We start from the raw sequence: 17147 nt of genomic DNA, 5'->3' as shown, positions 1-17147 counted from the left end.
ATATAGAAAACCCTAACGATTCTAACAAAAAACCGTTGGAACTAATAAACACATTCAGTACAGTTGAAGGACATACAATCAATGTACAAAAATGAGTTATGTTTCCATACACTAGCAAGAAACTATTTGAAAAAGGAAACAGGGAAACAATCCTGCTTACAACAGCATCAACAAGAATAAAATATTTAGGAATAAATTTAACCAAGGAAGTGAACAATCTTTTACTGAAAACTACGAAACATTGAAAGAAATTAAAGAAAACACAAATAAATTTAAAGACATCCTGTGTTTATGGCTTGGAACAATGAATAGGTTAAAGCGTCCCTAGTAGACAAAGCAATCTATAGAGTCAATGTAACCCCTATCAAAACTCCAATGGCATTTTTTCACAGAATTAGAAAAAAAAAATCCTAAAATTTAAATGGAGCTGCAAAAGACCCTGACAGTCAAAGCAATACAGAACAAAAACAAAACTGGAGGGGCGCCTGGGTGGCACAGCGGTTAAGCGTCTGCCTTCGGCTCAGGGCGTGATCCCGGCATTGTGGGATCGAGCCCCACGTCAGGCTCCTCTGCTATGAGCCTGCTTCTTCCTCTCTCTCTCCCGCTGCTTGTGTTCCCTCTCTCGCTGGCTGTCTCTATCTCTGTTGAATAAATAATAAAAAAATCTTTAAAAAAAAAAAAAGAAAAAAGAAAAAAGAAACTGGAGACATCATACTTCTTGACTTCAAACTATATTAGAAAAGTATAGTAATCCAAAACTGGCATCAAAGCAGACATATAGAGCAATGAGACAGACTCAAGTGCCCAGAAATAAATCCACACATTTACAGTCGACTGGCCCTCAACAAGAGTGCTAAGAACACACAATGGGGGAAAGAACAGTCTTTTCTGTATAATGTGCTGGAAAAACTGAATATCTGCATGAAGAAAAATAAAACTGGGCCCTTACAGTGCACCACGTACAAGAATAAACTTAAATATATGAATGACCTACATATAAGACCCCGAACTATAAAATGGCCAGAAGAAAACATAGGTAGAAAGCTTCATGGCATTGGTCTTGGACATGATTTTTTGGGTATGACCCTAAAAGCACAGGAACAAAAGAAAAATAGACAAATGGGATTGCATCAGAATAAAAAGCTTATGCACAGCAAAGGAAGTAATCAACAGCACGAAGAGGAAACTTGCAGAATGGGGGAAAATATAGCCATTTATCTGATAAGGGGGGGTTAATATTTAACATGCCTAAAGTACTCTACCAAATTAACAACAAGAAAACAAATAGCCTCGTTAAAAAACAATAAGGACCTGAATGGATATTCTCAATAGAAGATGTGCGAATGACCAATAAATACATGAAAAGATGCTCAACATCACTGATCATCAGGGAAATGCAAATCAAAACCACATGAGACATCACCTCACACCTGTCAGATTGATTATTATCACAAAGAAGATAACAGGTATTGTCTAGGAAGCAGAGAAAAGAAACCCTGTGTGCTGTTGGTGGGAATGTATTTGGAGTAGGTATTATGCAAACCAGTAAGAAGTTTCCTCAAACAATTAAAAATAACACTACCATAGAATCCCACAATCCTGCTTCTGGATATCTATCCAAAGGAAATGATAGTAGCATCTTCAAGAGACAGCTGCACTCCCGTGTTCACTGCCACATTCCTTACACGGGCCAGTATATGGAAACAATCTAAATGTCTACCAACCAATGGGTAGGTAAAGACACCTGGCACAGACACACAATGGACTATTATTCAGCCTCAAAAAAGAACGAAATTCTGCCGTTGTGACAACGTGGATGAACCCGGAGGACACTACGCTGAGGGAAATTAGCCAGACCCAGGTGGATACTGCATGACTTCACTTTCATGTGGGGCCTAAAAAACTTGAACTTGCAGAAGCAGAGAATAAACTGGTGTTTTCCAGGTGGTGGGGGGACTGGGGAGATGTTGGTCAAAGGAAACAAGCTTTCATTTAGAAGATAAACACGTTCTGCAGACCTAACACACGGCACGGCCACTATAGTTAGTAGTAACATATCCTTGAAATTTGCTAGGAGGGTAGATTCTGAGAGTTCTTACCAAACACTCACACGAAAGGTGAAGTGAAAAGGGTGAAGTGAAAAGACAGAAATGTTAATTAGCTCAATCATGGTACTTATTTTAACAATATATGTGCATCAAAATGTCACCTTTTACATCTTAAATATGTACAATTTTTATTTGTCAATTATACTTGAATAAGCCTGGGGAAAAAGAATGTCGTGTGACTTAGGTCTGCCCCGTGCCTTTCCCACCTCCCCTCTGGGTCCCACCCTTCCCCTGTGTTCTTTATCTGCCTGTCACTGCTGTGGTTTACATTGAGTATAGGGGGAGGAGACATCTTTTGTGTTAGAGACCATGCCCTCCCCTGCCCAGGACCAGGACCTGCTTGTCATACAAGCAATAAGTATATGTCCTTCGCAGAGAGAACAGGAAGGTCTTCTGTGAATAAGACAAGAGGAACAAGCAAACATCATACATTTTCTGGACCTCTTGAAGTAATATTTATTGTAAAAAAACAATGTCTAGATCCTTAACTGTTGTGATCACTGGGCTTCCTCCTCTGTAGGACTGAACGTTTGTCCCCGCTCTGACCACTCCTTCAGCCTCCAGGGAGAAGCCCCTGAGCTGGATGGTGACTCCCGAGAATATAATGTCCCCACACAGGAAAGAATGTCCAAGCCCCAAGAAGGGCCGGGTCCAGGGGGAGAGAGAGGCTGTCCCTGCCCCACCCGGGGACCCCATCAAGCAGTTCTACTCACCCAGGACCAGCACTGACACCCACAGCAGCATGAAGACCTGGCCTGCCCAGGGCTGAAACCAAAAGAGAGGTTTTCTCAGGAGTAACAGGGTTGGTTTTGTTCTTAGAGTAGAACGCCGCTCAGTAGCCCCGAGAAGCACATCTGAGAAATATCTTTTTCAAAGAGCGGGGTGCCTTAGTGAATTAGAAAAAGGGAAGTGGAAGTTCCCATTTTAACTACTAATCAAAATTTCCTGCCCTGTGATCAAAGTGAGAAGATAATGCTAGGGTTTTAAAAAAGCACATATCCTTGTCCCCACATTTCGAATGGTGAGAAATTACCTTAGGGAAAGTATGCGTGTATCGTCTGAAAGAATGTTTATGGTAGCGCATTCACGACGGCCCCCACACTGCAAGCACGTGGAAGTTCTCGAATACGGGACTGTTGCCCCACGTTCGGTATGGCTCTACGACAGTACGCGCCGCAGCCATTAGGAACCAGGCCGGCCCGCACGGATCCGCAGGCAACGGGACCCTGGCTACGGGAAGAGGAAAACGTGAGGAGAGCGATGCATGCGCTGGGGGCCCGGGGGGTCCCCGTAAAGAGTGCGATACGCGTGTGCATCACGTGATAAGAAGCACACTTTTTTTTTTTCCTGGAAAGTATACCTAAAATAGCAGTTACGTTTAAAGAACTGTGGATGGGAAGGAGAAATATTTGTGTTATGTCTTTCTATACTGTTTCATTTTTTAAAAAAATGCTATGTATATGTATCGTTTTTATAACTTTTTAAGTCAAGCTTCCATCCTGCTCAACAAAGATCCTGAAGACATGAGTACCATGAGGAACGCCGGTTCCTTCCTTTCAAATGTTTCTTACCCCTTTTCTCAAGGCCCATACGTTAGTCTCCCAAGGCGATGTTTCACGTCTACAAATGTGCATCACCATCCGTGTACTACGCTACCTCCAGCCGCTGTGCTCAGACACAAGAAGGGGACATAAGGGTTAATGGAGATGAATCCGTCTTAGTCCAGCGGGGGGACTTCAGTGTGAGCAAAGAGCCTTACTTGCTTTTGGATACAAACAGCGCCGCTCTGAACGTTCTTGGAAAGTTCTCCTGGAGTGTGTGCACTCATTTGTACGGGGTACACGCCTGGGAGTGCAATCCGTGGCTCATAAGGCTTGCATATATTTTTGGAAGGTACCGCTAAATTATTTTCCAAAATGGTTGTGCTGGGGCACCTGGGTGGCTCAGCCGTTGCACATCTGCCTTCGGCTCAGGTCATGATCCCAGGGTCCTGGGATCGAGCCCCACATCGGGCTCCCTGCTCTGCTGGGAGCCTGCTTCTCCCTCTCCCACCCCCCCCCTTGCTTGTGTTCCCTCTTTCGCTGGCTGTCTCTCTCTCTCTGTCAAATAAATAAATAAATAAAATCTTTAAAAACAAACGAAAAAAACCAAAAAAACAAAAAACCCCAAAATGGTCGTGCTAAGGCACACGCCATCAACCAGGGTGCATGAGTCCTTGTTGCTCTCAAATCCTTGATGATATGGGTATTATACGCAGTCTGGTAAATTTTAGCCCTTCTGCTGGGATGATCTCAGTGTTGTTTCAGTTGTGCCCCCGGTGAATTTTGCAACTGAGCAACTTTCATATTTCAGTTGGCAATTTAATAGTCTTTTTAAATGTAAAATGTCTATTCAAATCCTTTCCCATTTTTCTATTGTTTTTCAGTCTTTCTCATTGTGTACTGTGGGGTTTTTAAAGCTGGGTATGGGTCCTTTTTCGGACACATACTGCCTGTCTTCCCCAGTCTAGGGCTGGCCCGTTCCCTCTGTGATAAGGGCTTCAGTGCACCCCCACTCCCACTCTGTGCCCCCTTTATCAATCTTTCCCTTTATGGTTAGAGCTTTTTCTGTCCCTTCCAGGAAACAAGCTCTTGAAACTGTTCTCCTGTCATTGTCTAGAAATATTTATTTTACTTTTATTTTGTCTAAGTATCATTGGACTTGAGTTTTGTGCATAAGTAAGGGCTTATATTCACTTACAAATGGCCACTTTGCCCGGTTCTCATATTTATTGAAAATCCAGGCTTTCCACAGCACCCTGCAATTTGACCTGTGTCGTAAAACCAGCAGCCACATGGATCTGCTTCTGGAAACTGTTCTCTTCCGGTCGGTCGGCTGGCCGTTCTCATGCCAGCACCACACTGTTCTAATTACTGTTGCTTTTTATTTTTATTTTTTTGAAGATTTTATTTATTTATTTTGAGAGAGAGAGAGAGAGAAAGAGCAAGAGGGAGAGTGTGAGCGCACTAACAGAGAGGGAGAAGCAGACTCCCCGCTGAGCAGGGAGCCCGACTCGGGCCTCGATCCCAGGACCCCGGGATCATGACCTGAGCCAAAGGGAGACTCTTAACTGGCTGAGCCACCCAGGCTCCCCTAATACTGTTTTTTTTAGTAAGTCTTATTATCCAATAGTTCGTCATGCAATATTGTTCTTCCTCAGCAAATCTGTGGCTACTTTGGTCACTTTATATTTTTCTGTGTATTTAAAAATCAACTTGTGAATTCCTACTCCTATCTTCTCAAAAAACAAAACCAAACCAAAAACCCACTGGATTTTTAATACTTGGATTTGCTCTAACTTAGTGAGTCAATTTATATAAATTAACATGGAGTGAATCTTCCAATGCATAAGCATGGAGTATCTCTCCATTTACATAGTCAGCTTGAACTTCTCTCAAGAGTTTTCTGTGACTTTCTTGTAGAAGTTACATCTTTCGTTAGGCTTATTCCTAAATATTTGGTATGTACTTTTGATGTCATTGTGACATTTATATTAAGAGTTTTTTCTAAATATTTATTGTTGGTATATAGCTACATTTTTTTTCTGTTTTTCTATCAGTTACCGAAAGAATTATGTTAAAGCTTCCCACTATAATTGTGAATCTATCTACTTCTTTCATTTCTGTCCATGTTTTCATTTCATAATTTGAAGTTGTTTTATGGGGTGCATATACATGTAGAATTATTATTTTTTTCCTAGTGGTTTGACATGCTTATCACTATTAAATGTCTGTCTTATCTCTCTCTGTTTCTTTTAAAATTGTTTAATTTAAATTCATTTTAATTAACAAATACTGTATTATTAGTTTCAGGGGTAGAATTTAGTGGTTCATCAGTTGCACATAAACCCCAGTGCTCACCACTTCAAGTGCCCTCCTTGATGCCCATCACCGGTTACCCCACCCCCCCTCCAGCCACCCTCGGTTTCTCTAGATGTTTCCAACCTGAGAACTACGTTCTCAGGGCTCGTCTACATTTTAATCTGATTTAGAGGATTGACTCTGAATCTGAATCTGATACTCTGATTGCATAAGTCTTTGGGGGGGGGTCTCTGGAGGTGGTGGGCCTATTTTTCATATAAGAAGGATGTGAATATTTGTGGCTGGAGGGTGGACTGTCTCCTAAGAGACAACTCTCCTCATAGCTGGATGTGCATTCTGCTCTTCCCATCAGAAAGTTCATTGTATGTCCTTGACACTTGAATCCAGCTGGCCTGTGACTTGCCCACAGAACATGGCAGAAGTACAGCTGAGCACATTGGAGCCTGGCCCTTCAGAGTCTGGCAATGCTCGTTTTTATTATCTTGGAGCCATGAACTACCGCGTACGACGTCTGAGTGCCGTACTAGAGAGTCCTGCCAATTGCAGCTGCTCCAGCCTCCCCAGACGCGTCACCGGATGCGTGAATGAAGCCATCTCGTGGGGTCCCACCCGGCTGCATTCCTAGGTGAATGCGGCCACCTGAGGGACCGTAGCTGATTCAGGTGCATGGACAAACCACAGCACCGTTGCTGTTTTAAGCCACAAGGTTTTGGGGTGGTTTTCTATGCAGCAATAGGTAACTGAGATTGGCTTATTAGGTCTTCCTTAGGAATATTATTTTTATCATTAAGTAATAATTCATGTATCCCTAATAATGCCTTTGTCTTCAAGTTAATTTTTCCAATTAGATCAAGCTTGTCAATCACGTCATTCAAATCTGTATTCTTACTAATTTTAGTCTGCCTTAGCTTCTGCTTTTTTATGCATATATGTTTTAATTTTCCCTTATTCTTTCCAATTTTTATGTTTTACTTCTCTTGGTCTTTCATCGTTGGCTAGTACTGTATGGCAGACATTTACTGCTCACTGAAGAGCCATATGCTCCACATTTCTCAGCTCCCAAGTGCTGGGGCCTCGTGGGAGTAGATGCGTCTGGTGGGCTGTGAGCGAAGGCGGTTCCCTGCTACTCCCAGGCTGAGACAGCCACGAGCAGGTGTGCGTGTCCCGACAGCCCGTGCGTTCAGAGCGCACAGGTACGAAGTGGTGGAACCCGGGTCACCTTCCCTTTTGGTGGGACGTCCCGACTCATACTGGGTGTGTAACTTGAAATAAAAATTAACTTTTAGAATACAGTAGGGAATATAGTCAACGGTGTTACAAAAATCTAACTGTGAAACTATCTTGAACTGATGGGTTTTTTTTATAAGGTTGTTCTTGGCAATGGTCTAAATTTCTACCATGATAATCTGTCTGTTCAGACTTTCTTCCTTATCTCAGGACAACTTTTATTTTTACTTATTTATTTTTCCTGGTTTTTATTTCCTAGTATTTGTATCTTTATTTCAAAATAACCAGCTCTTAATATTTATTACAGTTTTTTTTCCTATTTTGTAATTTATCATTTCTGTTTTTCTTTTTTTTTCTTTTAAAGATTTTATTTATTTATTTGACAGAGATAGAGACAGCCAGCGAGAGAGGGAACACAAGCAGGGGGAGCGGGAGAGGAAGAAGCAGGCTCATAGCAGAGGAGCCTGATGTGGGGCTCGGTCCCACAACGCTGGGATCACGCCCTGAGCCGAAGGCAGATGCTTAACCGCTGTGCCACCCAGGTGCCCCTCATTTCTGTTTTTCTTAGAGGTATTGTTTTCTTCAAATTATTCAATAAAATGTTTATCTATTTTGAGTTTTTTCCTGTTTAGCAATATGAATATTCAAGGCTATGGATTTTTTTCCCCCTGTGCTTAGCCATATTTTATAAGTTCTGATACAGTCTTTACTACAGCATGCCCCAGATAGTTTACAATTTCAGTTTTGGTTTTCTCTTTCAAACAGGAATTTTTAGAGCTTTCAAATATGTACATGGTAGATTTTTCTTTTTCTATTTTTCGCTATTGATAACGTTTGTTAATCATTCCATTTTAATCAAAGAATAGGGTGTGTAATATCGTAGTTTCTGGAATTTACTGGGAGTTCCTCTGATCTAACACGGTCTTTGCTGCTGCTGTTGTGAAGCATTCCACTAAAAGGAGTGTGTATTCTTTATCTTCAGGAAAGAAAGTTCTACAAATATTTAGTATAGCCAACTGATTAAATATATTACATAGATCTTTCGTATTCTCATGTAATACTTCCTTTTGGTTGATTTATACATTGTAAAATTATGTGATCCGATGGATTGAAATTCATGATCGATCTTGTGTTCCTTGTCATTATATGGTACCCTTCTTTTGGTACAATTAATTTTTTTTTCTTTTTAGCTTGAATTAGATTTGTTTGGTATTAAAAGAATTCCTTTGATATTGTGGCAAAGACAGTATCTGATCCCCCCCTTTGACTCAGTGGTACGGCTCTACTTCTGGCCGTGCTCTTTGCCAGAATTACCCTTGTCCGTTCGGGGACCCCGTGCTAGTAACAGTCCAGCACCGCTTGTCTCTGAACCAGGCTCAGGCTCTCCTGGCTGCGCCGGCTGAAGAGCCGCATGGGGAAGGAGCGGGGCTGGCAGCCGGGCAGCAGACAGCTCCCACCCAGCCACGTCGCTGCAGAGCATTTCCTCACCGCCTCCGCCGCGGCCTCTGTGCTGGGGGCAGAGAGGAGGGCTTCCTGGCTTGAAGTGAAGCCCTGTATTTCACGGCATTTCTGGGTGTCGGGGCTGGCACGCCCTGCTCTCCGGCTGATGGTGCTGGCACCTGCAGGGCTGGTACCGCCCACCCTCTCCTGCGTCCGTGCGGTGCCTTGTTCAGTCCCATCCCACCCCAGCCCCCAAACTCCCCACATCTTGCCTTTTGAGTAAGGGCTCACGTACTGAAGCTTTGGACCTTGACGGTTTTGCCACCAACTGTGGGAGAAGCTGGGGGTCTTCCTAGAGCAGTGTGTAGGGGTCTGTGTTCACGGTCACCTTCTTTCTTCCCTTGGTTTGGTTTTAAAGTTGAATTTCACTGGGCTTAAGAGCTATTCTTCCGAGTTTGTGAGCGGGGAATGTGACTTTTCAAAAGTTTCATCGAAGATGGAAGTTTTCATTCTTCTTGTCATCTGTGGTTGGTCTCAGTCAGTACAATGTGGTAGATAAGCTCTTATTCTGAACTGAACAAGCCCTCATCCTCAGTTACCCCGTGTGGCATGCCTACCGCAACACAGCCTCAGACCGGCTACTTTGCTGTCTCCCCAGACTGAATCTGTGCGTCAACGCTGAAGCATGTCGAACAGAGAATAGGACAGGCAGTGTTCTATCGGGAGGGCATTCTTATCCTCATTTTACAGAGGAGGAAAACTGAGGCTCAAAGACATTAAGTACCTTAAGTTGACGTAGCTTGTGAGCCCAGAGTCTCACAGCCGGTAAGTGGTGGAACCAGGACCGGAACCCACATCTGTCCGAGCAGGGGCCCAGCAAATTCAGGGAAGAGATTCAATGGTCATTGACATCTGAGCAGGGATCTAGATACAACATTGCTAAAGCAGCCGTTTCTATGGTTAAATGATTCTCAAAAGCAATTAAAGGCCTATTCTAAGTCCCTGGTGGCAGGAAATGGAAACCCGGAAACCCCATGTTCTGAATTTATAAATAGGCACCGGACTATTTATATATAAGCGTACCATTGCTCTAGCACCCTGCAGATCAAAGCCCAATGCTTGTGGAGGACCCAAGAGACAAATTAGTAGGAAGGGGGGATTAGCCATGGTCATCTGATCCTTTCAGGGCTCCGTGAGTCCGTCTGGGGAAGGGGCGGCAGCTCCCACGTGCTCATCCGTCGTCAAGGAACCCACAGGGAAAGGTCTCACGGAGCATGGTGACGATGGGACCCACAGGGAAGGGTCTCATGGAGCATAGTGAGAAGAGAGGGCACATGGGTGAGGAGGAAGTCTTTGCAGTGAAAACAAATCTGGACAAAAGGAGAGTTTAATGTCTTAAATGGTACTATGAGCTCATTTTCCTGAGGGAAAATCTAACAGGCAATGTTCTGTCGGGACAGACAGGGGACAGGGATCCGGCTCTGTCCCTGGAGAGACTCAGGGCTCTGCCACTTACCAGCCGCATGACCTTAAACAAATTATTAAACTTGATCCCAGGTTGCTTTGTCTTTACAAACAGAGGCAACGACACCCATGCCCTTGGGTTGGTGTGAAAACTTTATATTCGGTGAGTTCAAAACCCAGCCAGCTTGCACCGAAGCCTGCTGCCCCCTGAAGCTGCCCTCCCGCGTGGTAATGAAGGCCTTTGAAAAATCACGGAGCGGACACATGTATGTTAAACCACTCCACGGAAGTATAATTTTCAGTGATACAATTCACTTGTCTTATCAGCACCATCTAAGTTGTAAAAATTTCCACCACCCCAAATAGAATCTGGGCACCTGTTTGCACTTTCCATTCCCACCCACAACCACCGGTGGCACATTACTCATTTGCTTTCTTTCTCTGTAGGTTTGCCTTTCTGACCGTGCACATGGGTTCAGATGCTAGGTGCTCCCCTCGATCTGCCGTCTTTCACTTGGTATGCGTTTCCGAGGCTCGCCCCCTCGTCAGCATCCACGTTCGCTGAATGCATGTTTTGTGGTTTAAGTGTTCTTGGCTAGGGTGACAGGGTCTGTTAAGAGTCTCCTGGAGGATTTCACAATTCCCTTTAGGGCAGCGCCCACAGCAACTAGAGTTGGATACAGGAGACCAAGGGCCAGAACTAACAAAGAAACACGACCGCCATCTGCCCTCAGACTTTCTGGGGCTCGGAGGCAAACCACCCACGCCTTTGGGTCACTCGCACCCTTGTGGCTACTTCCTGGCCGCGTCCAGAGGGGATGCTAGGTCAGGTTAGACCAGCCCTCAACGTCACCCTCGAATGCTGCCCCTTCTCTGCGTGCCCCGCTTGTCTGCCTGGCACGGGGCTCTGGGGACAGACGCTCTGCAGACGTCCAGCTGGTGGCCAGTCCTCCAGTCAGCCTGCGTCTCCCACTAATTCAATGAAGGCCCTCAATTAGTCTGTTTACATGGATTTTTGTTTCTCCTTAATTACCAAATTTGCCTGGTTATATTAAGAGAAACTAATGGAGGCAGGCAGCCGGGGACGTGCCAGGTGAGGCTCACCTGAGACCTGGGCACAGAGACCCTCTTCTCCGTGTGCTTCTTTCCCAGCTTGGCCGTCTGCACACCCCTTCTGTCTTGTCTGTGAAAACTCGGGTCGCTGGCCAGGGAGGAAGCCTGCTGTGTGGGAGGCCTGTGAGCGCTCGGGCTGGGCAGACACGAAGCTGGAGCCCAAGAGTTTGAGCCCCAGTTGCCTCATTTTTAAAGGAGGTGTTACTTATCCTTGCGGCCTAGTCGTCAGGACTGGATCAGATGTTTGCAAAGTCTGTGCCGCCAGCAGGGAGGAGAGGCTGCGCGAAAGGCAGGGAGTTCACGAGCCTGCCACCCTGACCTCTGACCTTTCTGCTTACAGGGAAGCTGTGTCACCAGGCTGTTCTCAGCCTGGGGCTCACAGGAGCCAGTGCCTTCTAACCCCAGGACAAACACAATTATAAAGTCCACGGTGGTTCAGGTAGTTACAAAGAATTTAGAAAAAGAGCTAGAATTTGTTTGGGGCCTGTTTGATCCCAGGAGGTCGGTTCCCAGTTGGAGTTGGCTGCTGACCAGAGCCTCGCGACGGGAAGCATCGAACTGCAGCTGGGCTGGAGGGCGAGGACCTGCGTTGTCACGCTTGGCCCTGCGCTCAGGAAGGCCCTGAACTTGGCTGCCATCTTGAAATTCCTGATAATTTTCTCTTTGAACCTGTGGTTTTTAAAAAACTTTTATTATTTTATTTTTTAAGAGAGGGAGAGGGGTGGGGAGGGGCGGAGAAGGAGAGAGAGGGAGAGAGAGAAGGAGACTCCTCACTGAGTGTGGATCTCACGACCCTGAGATCATGACCTGAGCTGAAAACAAGAGTCAGATGCTTAACCAACTTGGCCACCCAGGCGCCCCTGGACCTGTGTTTTGCAAATGAAGTCTGATGGGACTGTGGAGTCGACACGTGGGCAGAGGAAATCCCTGCCACACGTGTGCCTGCCTTCCTCACTGCCCGTCCGCAAACACATTCCCCGGGCCTCAGAACACACAACTCCAGGTGGGCCCACAGGGTGTGTGAGTCAGCGAAGCCCAGAGTGAGAGAAAAGCAAGCGTATTATTACATTGATGACTAACGTCCCTGAGAAGCCAACCAGAACTTGGCTTCGAACACAGTAAGAGACTTGAACCACAAGGAAACCTGCTTGTGCCTCCTTCCGTGGCGTCCCTGCGTTAGCTTATCTCTCAGGCTGGAAACGGCATGGAGGAGAAAGGCAGGCGGAGCCTGTGTGCAGCCCTTCACCTTCCTGACCTCCCTCCTTCCCAGCTTCCCAAGGGCACAGAGCCTGGGCAGCAGGCGCACTTATGAAGAGATGAATGCAAAATGCCGACAGATTGTTTCCCCGCATTTCCACCCCTCTCATAAGAACAAAATGCATATGCGTGCATCAGCTAGGAGATGCAAATGGTCTAACTTCAGTGGTTGCACAGATGCAGGAAATGCTCTTGTGTTTGCAGTTAAAATAGAAAGATGAACAATAAGATTCACGGTAATGATTTAAAATTTTATTTTTTCTCTTCTTAGAACAACTGAGAATTAAATAGCAAAACATCATGACAAATCGAGGCAGAGACCATGGGAGAAAGGAAGAAGCTTTGTATTTCTGACCTTTGAACAACACTTTGTTCCCTTGCCTTTTGAGCGAGGGGTCTTGCATTTCCCTTTCTCACTGGGCCCCGACAGGTGTATGCATCCCTGCCCCGCACCCTGCTCTCTCATCTGTGGTCCTGAGCAGCCCCCGGGGGGAGCACTGGCTTCTTGTGCTCTCGGGGAAGGAGGGCCCCATGCAGGTGAGCTGACTTCCTTTCCTAATGAAAACTCTCATTTTTTAAACCAGACAATAACAGAAGCCAACCAGTTGGAGGCCTTCCCCCACCCTCCAGCTTATGTAAATTTTTGAGGTGTTATTTTTCCATGCCTCTGGGAAGTCCGAAGACCCAACACACTTTTGCATAAACATAAACGATATATTTATCTTGGGGTTCCTCTTTCTGAAACTCTTGAACTGACATTTGGCTGGGGACTGTTTTATATTTCATCTCCAGTTCACATTCAGCCTTTTAGATTTTATTAAACATAATAAGCAAGAAACAGGGATGGAGCTCATGTGAACTGAAGGCCGATGGTGTGGCCCGTGGGGTCACCAGGTACACAGCTGGAAGGGACGTAGAGATCATCGAGGTGAACTTTCCACCTGGACTCAAGTGGAAAGGCAAGGAAGCGTCAAAAGCACTCAAAATTCTTCAAAAAAAATTCTTTTTTTTAGGCTAGGGTTTGAGAAAGCCAATGTGAATCTCAAAGAAGTTTTTGGGAGAACAAATGTGGAAAATTAAATCCCGGCCTGTGAAATGCAACATGGAGGGAAACCAGAGGGGGCTGCGTGCCGAGCAGGCTGTCCCCATCTGTGGCACAGCCGCCCCCCCTCCCCTGGTTACAGCAGCTTCCCCGGTACCCACAGACGCCCCTTGATGGTGAGTCTGCTGTGTGCGTGTGGGGAGGGGGGGCTGCTCTCCTGCCCGCCTGCTGGCGGTTTGCGTCTGGGAGCTGCTCGGCCTTAGAGGCTCACTCTGCAGCCTTCCCCTAATGCCTGATATTAAATCCCTCTCCTCATCCATCAGCTGCGATGGATTCTGTCGTCTGCCGCTGAACCCTGGCTGATGTAGCAAAGAGCACAAAAGATGGGGTGGCCATGACACACTTGTCTGATTCAAGCCAGTTCCAGACGTTCTCAGTGACACAGGTGGGGCCTGCTTGCCTCCTCCGGTCCTGTCATCTGAAGTCGTAGTCAGTCGCAGGGTTCTGATGACCATTCTGGCCTTGCTTGCTCTCCTACGAGCCGTGCCCTCCTGGGGCTCTGCCTCCGCGACCTGTCGGGGTCAGGGAGCCCACTTCCAAAGCAGTATCTTCTCCTCTGTCCCGGGCCTTGTTCTAGGACGCTTTTCAGAGAGGTTTGGATTGTCCTCGCGTGTATTTTTCCGCGCTGTGTGTGCAAAGCAGTGTCCTCTGGGCCTTCTTGGGAGATGTCGTCAGTGTGTACGTGAGTGGGGGGAACACGACAAACCCACTTCCCCAACCTCATCTGCATAAATCCCGAATCCTGGCACTACGTTACACCAAGGGGTTGCTGCTACCCAGACTTCACGGATCCCCGGCTGCCGCGGAGTGACAGTAAAGTCTGCCCCACCAACAGAGCAGCCAGTGAGGACCACCGTGCAGGCTTGTCCCCGTGCGGCGAACCCGGACCCTGGCAAGTGCGCCAAATCCCGTTAATTGAGCCCCAGATAAATCATCTTCTCTCTCCCTGGTTTCCCAGCCTTGGCAAAATATTCAGGTTTGGACTGTTACACGTTGGTAAATTCTTTTAATTCTTGGGACATGCAATCCCTCCCCTTCTGGGTTTCGCAGTGTAATAGTCCCCCCCACCCCCGTCACATGTTGAACACGTCCTTTCACACGCAGGCTGGTGGCTACTCCCGTTCTCTTCAGAGAGAAGCCCAACCCTGGGTAGGCCACTGGACATGGGAGGCAATGCATGTCACGATGGGCTGCCCTGCTCTGACTCCATCACCGGAGAACCCATAAAGCTGCGTGTCTGAGTGGCCCTGGGCAAGCAAGGCGCCTCTTGTCTGTTCCGGCTATAGTGCAATCAGCATGTCCCTGGATTTTATGACCCAGCGTACCCTAAGGGTGCAGACGTGCTGTGGCTGACGGGGATGCTGGCTGAAGTCTGCAGCGAGCCTTCGTGGGGAAGAGCCCTCAATGACCTGAGGATTTTGAAGCAAACCTATGCCCTTTGCAAGTAACTACCATTTATTTTGAGAAAACTCAAATGGGTCGCACGAGGCCGGGTTGTTGGTGACACAGCAGAGACCTGGGCTGGAGGTCGTCTGACCCGCTGACCGAGAGCTGCTATGTGTCCAGGCCGATTCCACGAGCAGGCAGACGCGGTGTCCGGGTGGTCTGGCACCTGCCCCGCTGTCCCACGCTGCTCTCAGCCAGCAGCAGTGGCCTGGCGACGAGCTCCCTGTGGCTGGTCGACAAAGGAGCCTCTCGTGGTTTAAATCTACCAGCATCCGCGGGAGGGGTGCATCCTGAAAGGAGGGTGAAGAAAAGCTCTGCGGGCCGTAGGGCTTCTGGCCGCACACCCCTCAGCCCGCGTTGCCTGCAAGACGACTCACCCAGAGGCCAGTCTGCTCTAACCCGTGAGCAGGGGCCATGTGGTTGCAGGTCGGGAAAGAACACAACGGGATGATTAGGGGCAAGCTGTGTGGGTGGGCCTGTGTGAACGGGCCCAGAGTAGGAGACCATTTGTGTCCTGTGTGAGAGCTGTCCAGGCCTTGCTGCGGACGGGGGTCTCTAACCCACCGGGGCTGCGTGTCAGTCCGCCCCTTCCGCCGAGACCCCTGTGTTTGCTCGAGGGTGCACTGCATATGAAGTGGCATTGACAGGGGTGCAGAGGTGACGTCTGGGCTCGGTTATAAAACACAGGCTTGCCAAGGCCAGATTGGCCACTGGCAGACATGGGGGCCAAACCTGAGCTTTCGATAGCGTGGAAGACCCCTGCGGGGTCAGCTTGCTACATGCTGGTAGACTGTTTACATCGATCTCACCCATCACAGGGAGGACAGGATTTTCTCCAATGAACTAGATCATTTATTCATTAAAAAGTATTTATTAAGCACCTACTGTGTACCAGGCACAATTGTACGTGCTCGGGCTCTATCAGTGAGCAGAAAACACAGAAGGTGTCATCTCTATGAAACTTTCCTTCTGTTACAAGAAGTGTAATAAATAAGTAAATTTTGTAGTATGTTTTGAAGTGACGTGCTATGGGGGAAAAGCGAAGTGGGGTGGATAAGGGGATGAGCAGTGCCGAAGACAGGGAATAACAGTTTCCAAAATACATGTGATTCAGGGTAGGCCTCCAGGCCTTGATGGACATCTGGGAGGAAAGCTCTCCATTCAGGCCCTAGGGGGGCGTTTGCCTGGTGCGAGCAGTGTCTGCAGCTCAGTGATGAGGGGGAGAGAAACAGGAGACGAGGTCCGGGAGGGCCAGGAGGGAGGTCAGTGGAGTGTTGTGGGCATGTTAGGGGAGATGAGAACCCACTGCAAGGGTCTGAGCACGTGACCACGATGCTAGGAATGGCGGGGTATGGAGGAAAGACACCAGCAAGGGGACAGCGAACCCCCCCGTGTGATGGACGAGGGGGTCTCCACCAGAGTCGGGGTGCTGGCAGTCACGGAATGCAACAGTGTCTGGGTATGGATATTTTAGTACTTTATTGTGGAAAACTAAAAACATACAAAAACAGAGACTAGTGCAAAACCCCCTTCCACCCACAATGCACCTGTCACCCAGCTTCGGAAATGGTGCACACACGGCCAACCCCATGTCATCACACCCACCCTGTGCCTGCTGGGTCACTTCAAACAAGCTTGTATCATTTAACCCACAAATACCTTAGCATGAGTTCTTAAAGATGAATACTCTATTTTTAAAATAAAACATAACTATAACAGTATCACTTATATCCAAAACATGCAATAACTTCTTAACATTAGTGTACAAATTTCCGTTAGAATTTCCTAAGTGGTATTTTTCTTAACTTGGTTTGAGTCAGGATCCAAACAAGGCCGGCCATCCCTTTGGTTGATGTGTGTCACGTCTCATTGAGTTTGTAGGTTTTCCCTACCCCTTCCCTCCCTCCATCCCCCTTCCCTCCCCCATTTGTTTGTTGAAGAAACCGGGTCATTTGTCCTGTGATGTTTCCACCGTGTGGATTTGGTGGGTTGCAGTCCCGTGGCGCCTGCTCGTGGAGCTGTGCTGTAGTTCCACGTATTCCCTGCAGGCTGGTGGCTGGGTCTAGAAACCTGATTGGATTCAGTTTTGATATTTGGGGCGCGAATACTTTGTAGGTGGCATTGGATGCT

General features: G+C 47.1%; 1 protein-coding gene across 5 annotated transcripts in view; it reads right to left on the bottom strand.

Annotated features, from left to right (window-relative positions):
- FCRL5 (Fc receptor like 5) overlaps positions 1 to 2983 on the bottom strand; it is a 33574-nt gene extending 30591 nt beyond the window's left edge. For all 5 annotated transcript variants that reach the window (XM_034667378.1, XM_034667375.1, XM_034667379.1 and 2 more), the window contains exon 1: positions 2822 to 2983. In XM_034667378.1, the coding sequence (XP_034523269.1) occupies positions 2822 to 2852 (31 nt within the window). In that variant the 5' untranslated portion in view covers positions 2853 to 2983. The remainder of the gene's footprint in view (positions 1 to 2821) is intronic.
- Between the last annotated feature and the right edge of the window lie 14164 nt (positions 2984 to 17147).

This window comes from Ailuropoda melanoleuca, chromosome 8 (assembly GCF_002007445.2).
Source record: "Ailuropoda melanoleuca isolate Jingjing chromosome 8, ASM200744v2, whole genome shotgun sequence".
NCBI classification, from domain to species: Eukaryota; Metazoa; Chordata; class Mammalia; order Carnivora; family Ursidae; genus Ailuropoda; species Ailuropoda melanoleuca.
The sequence above is the reverse complement of the archived record's forward strand: the minus strand, read 5'-3'. Positions and strand labels throughout refer to the sequence as shown.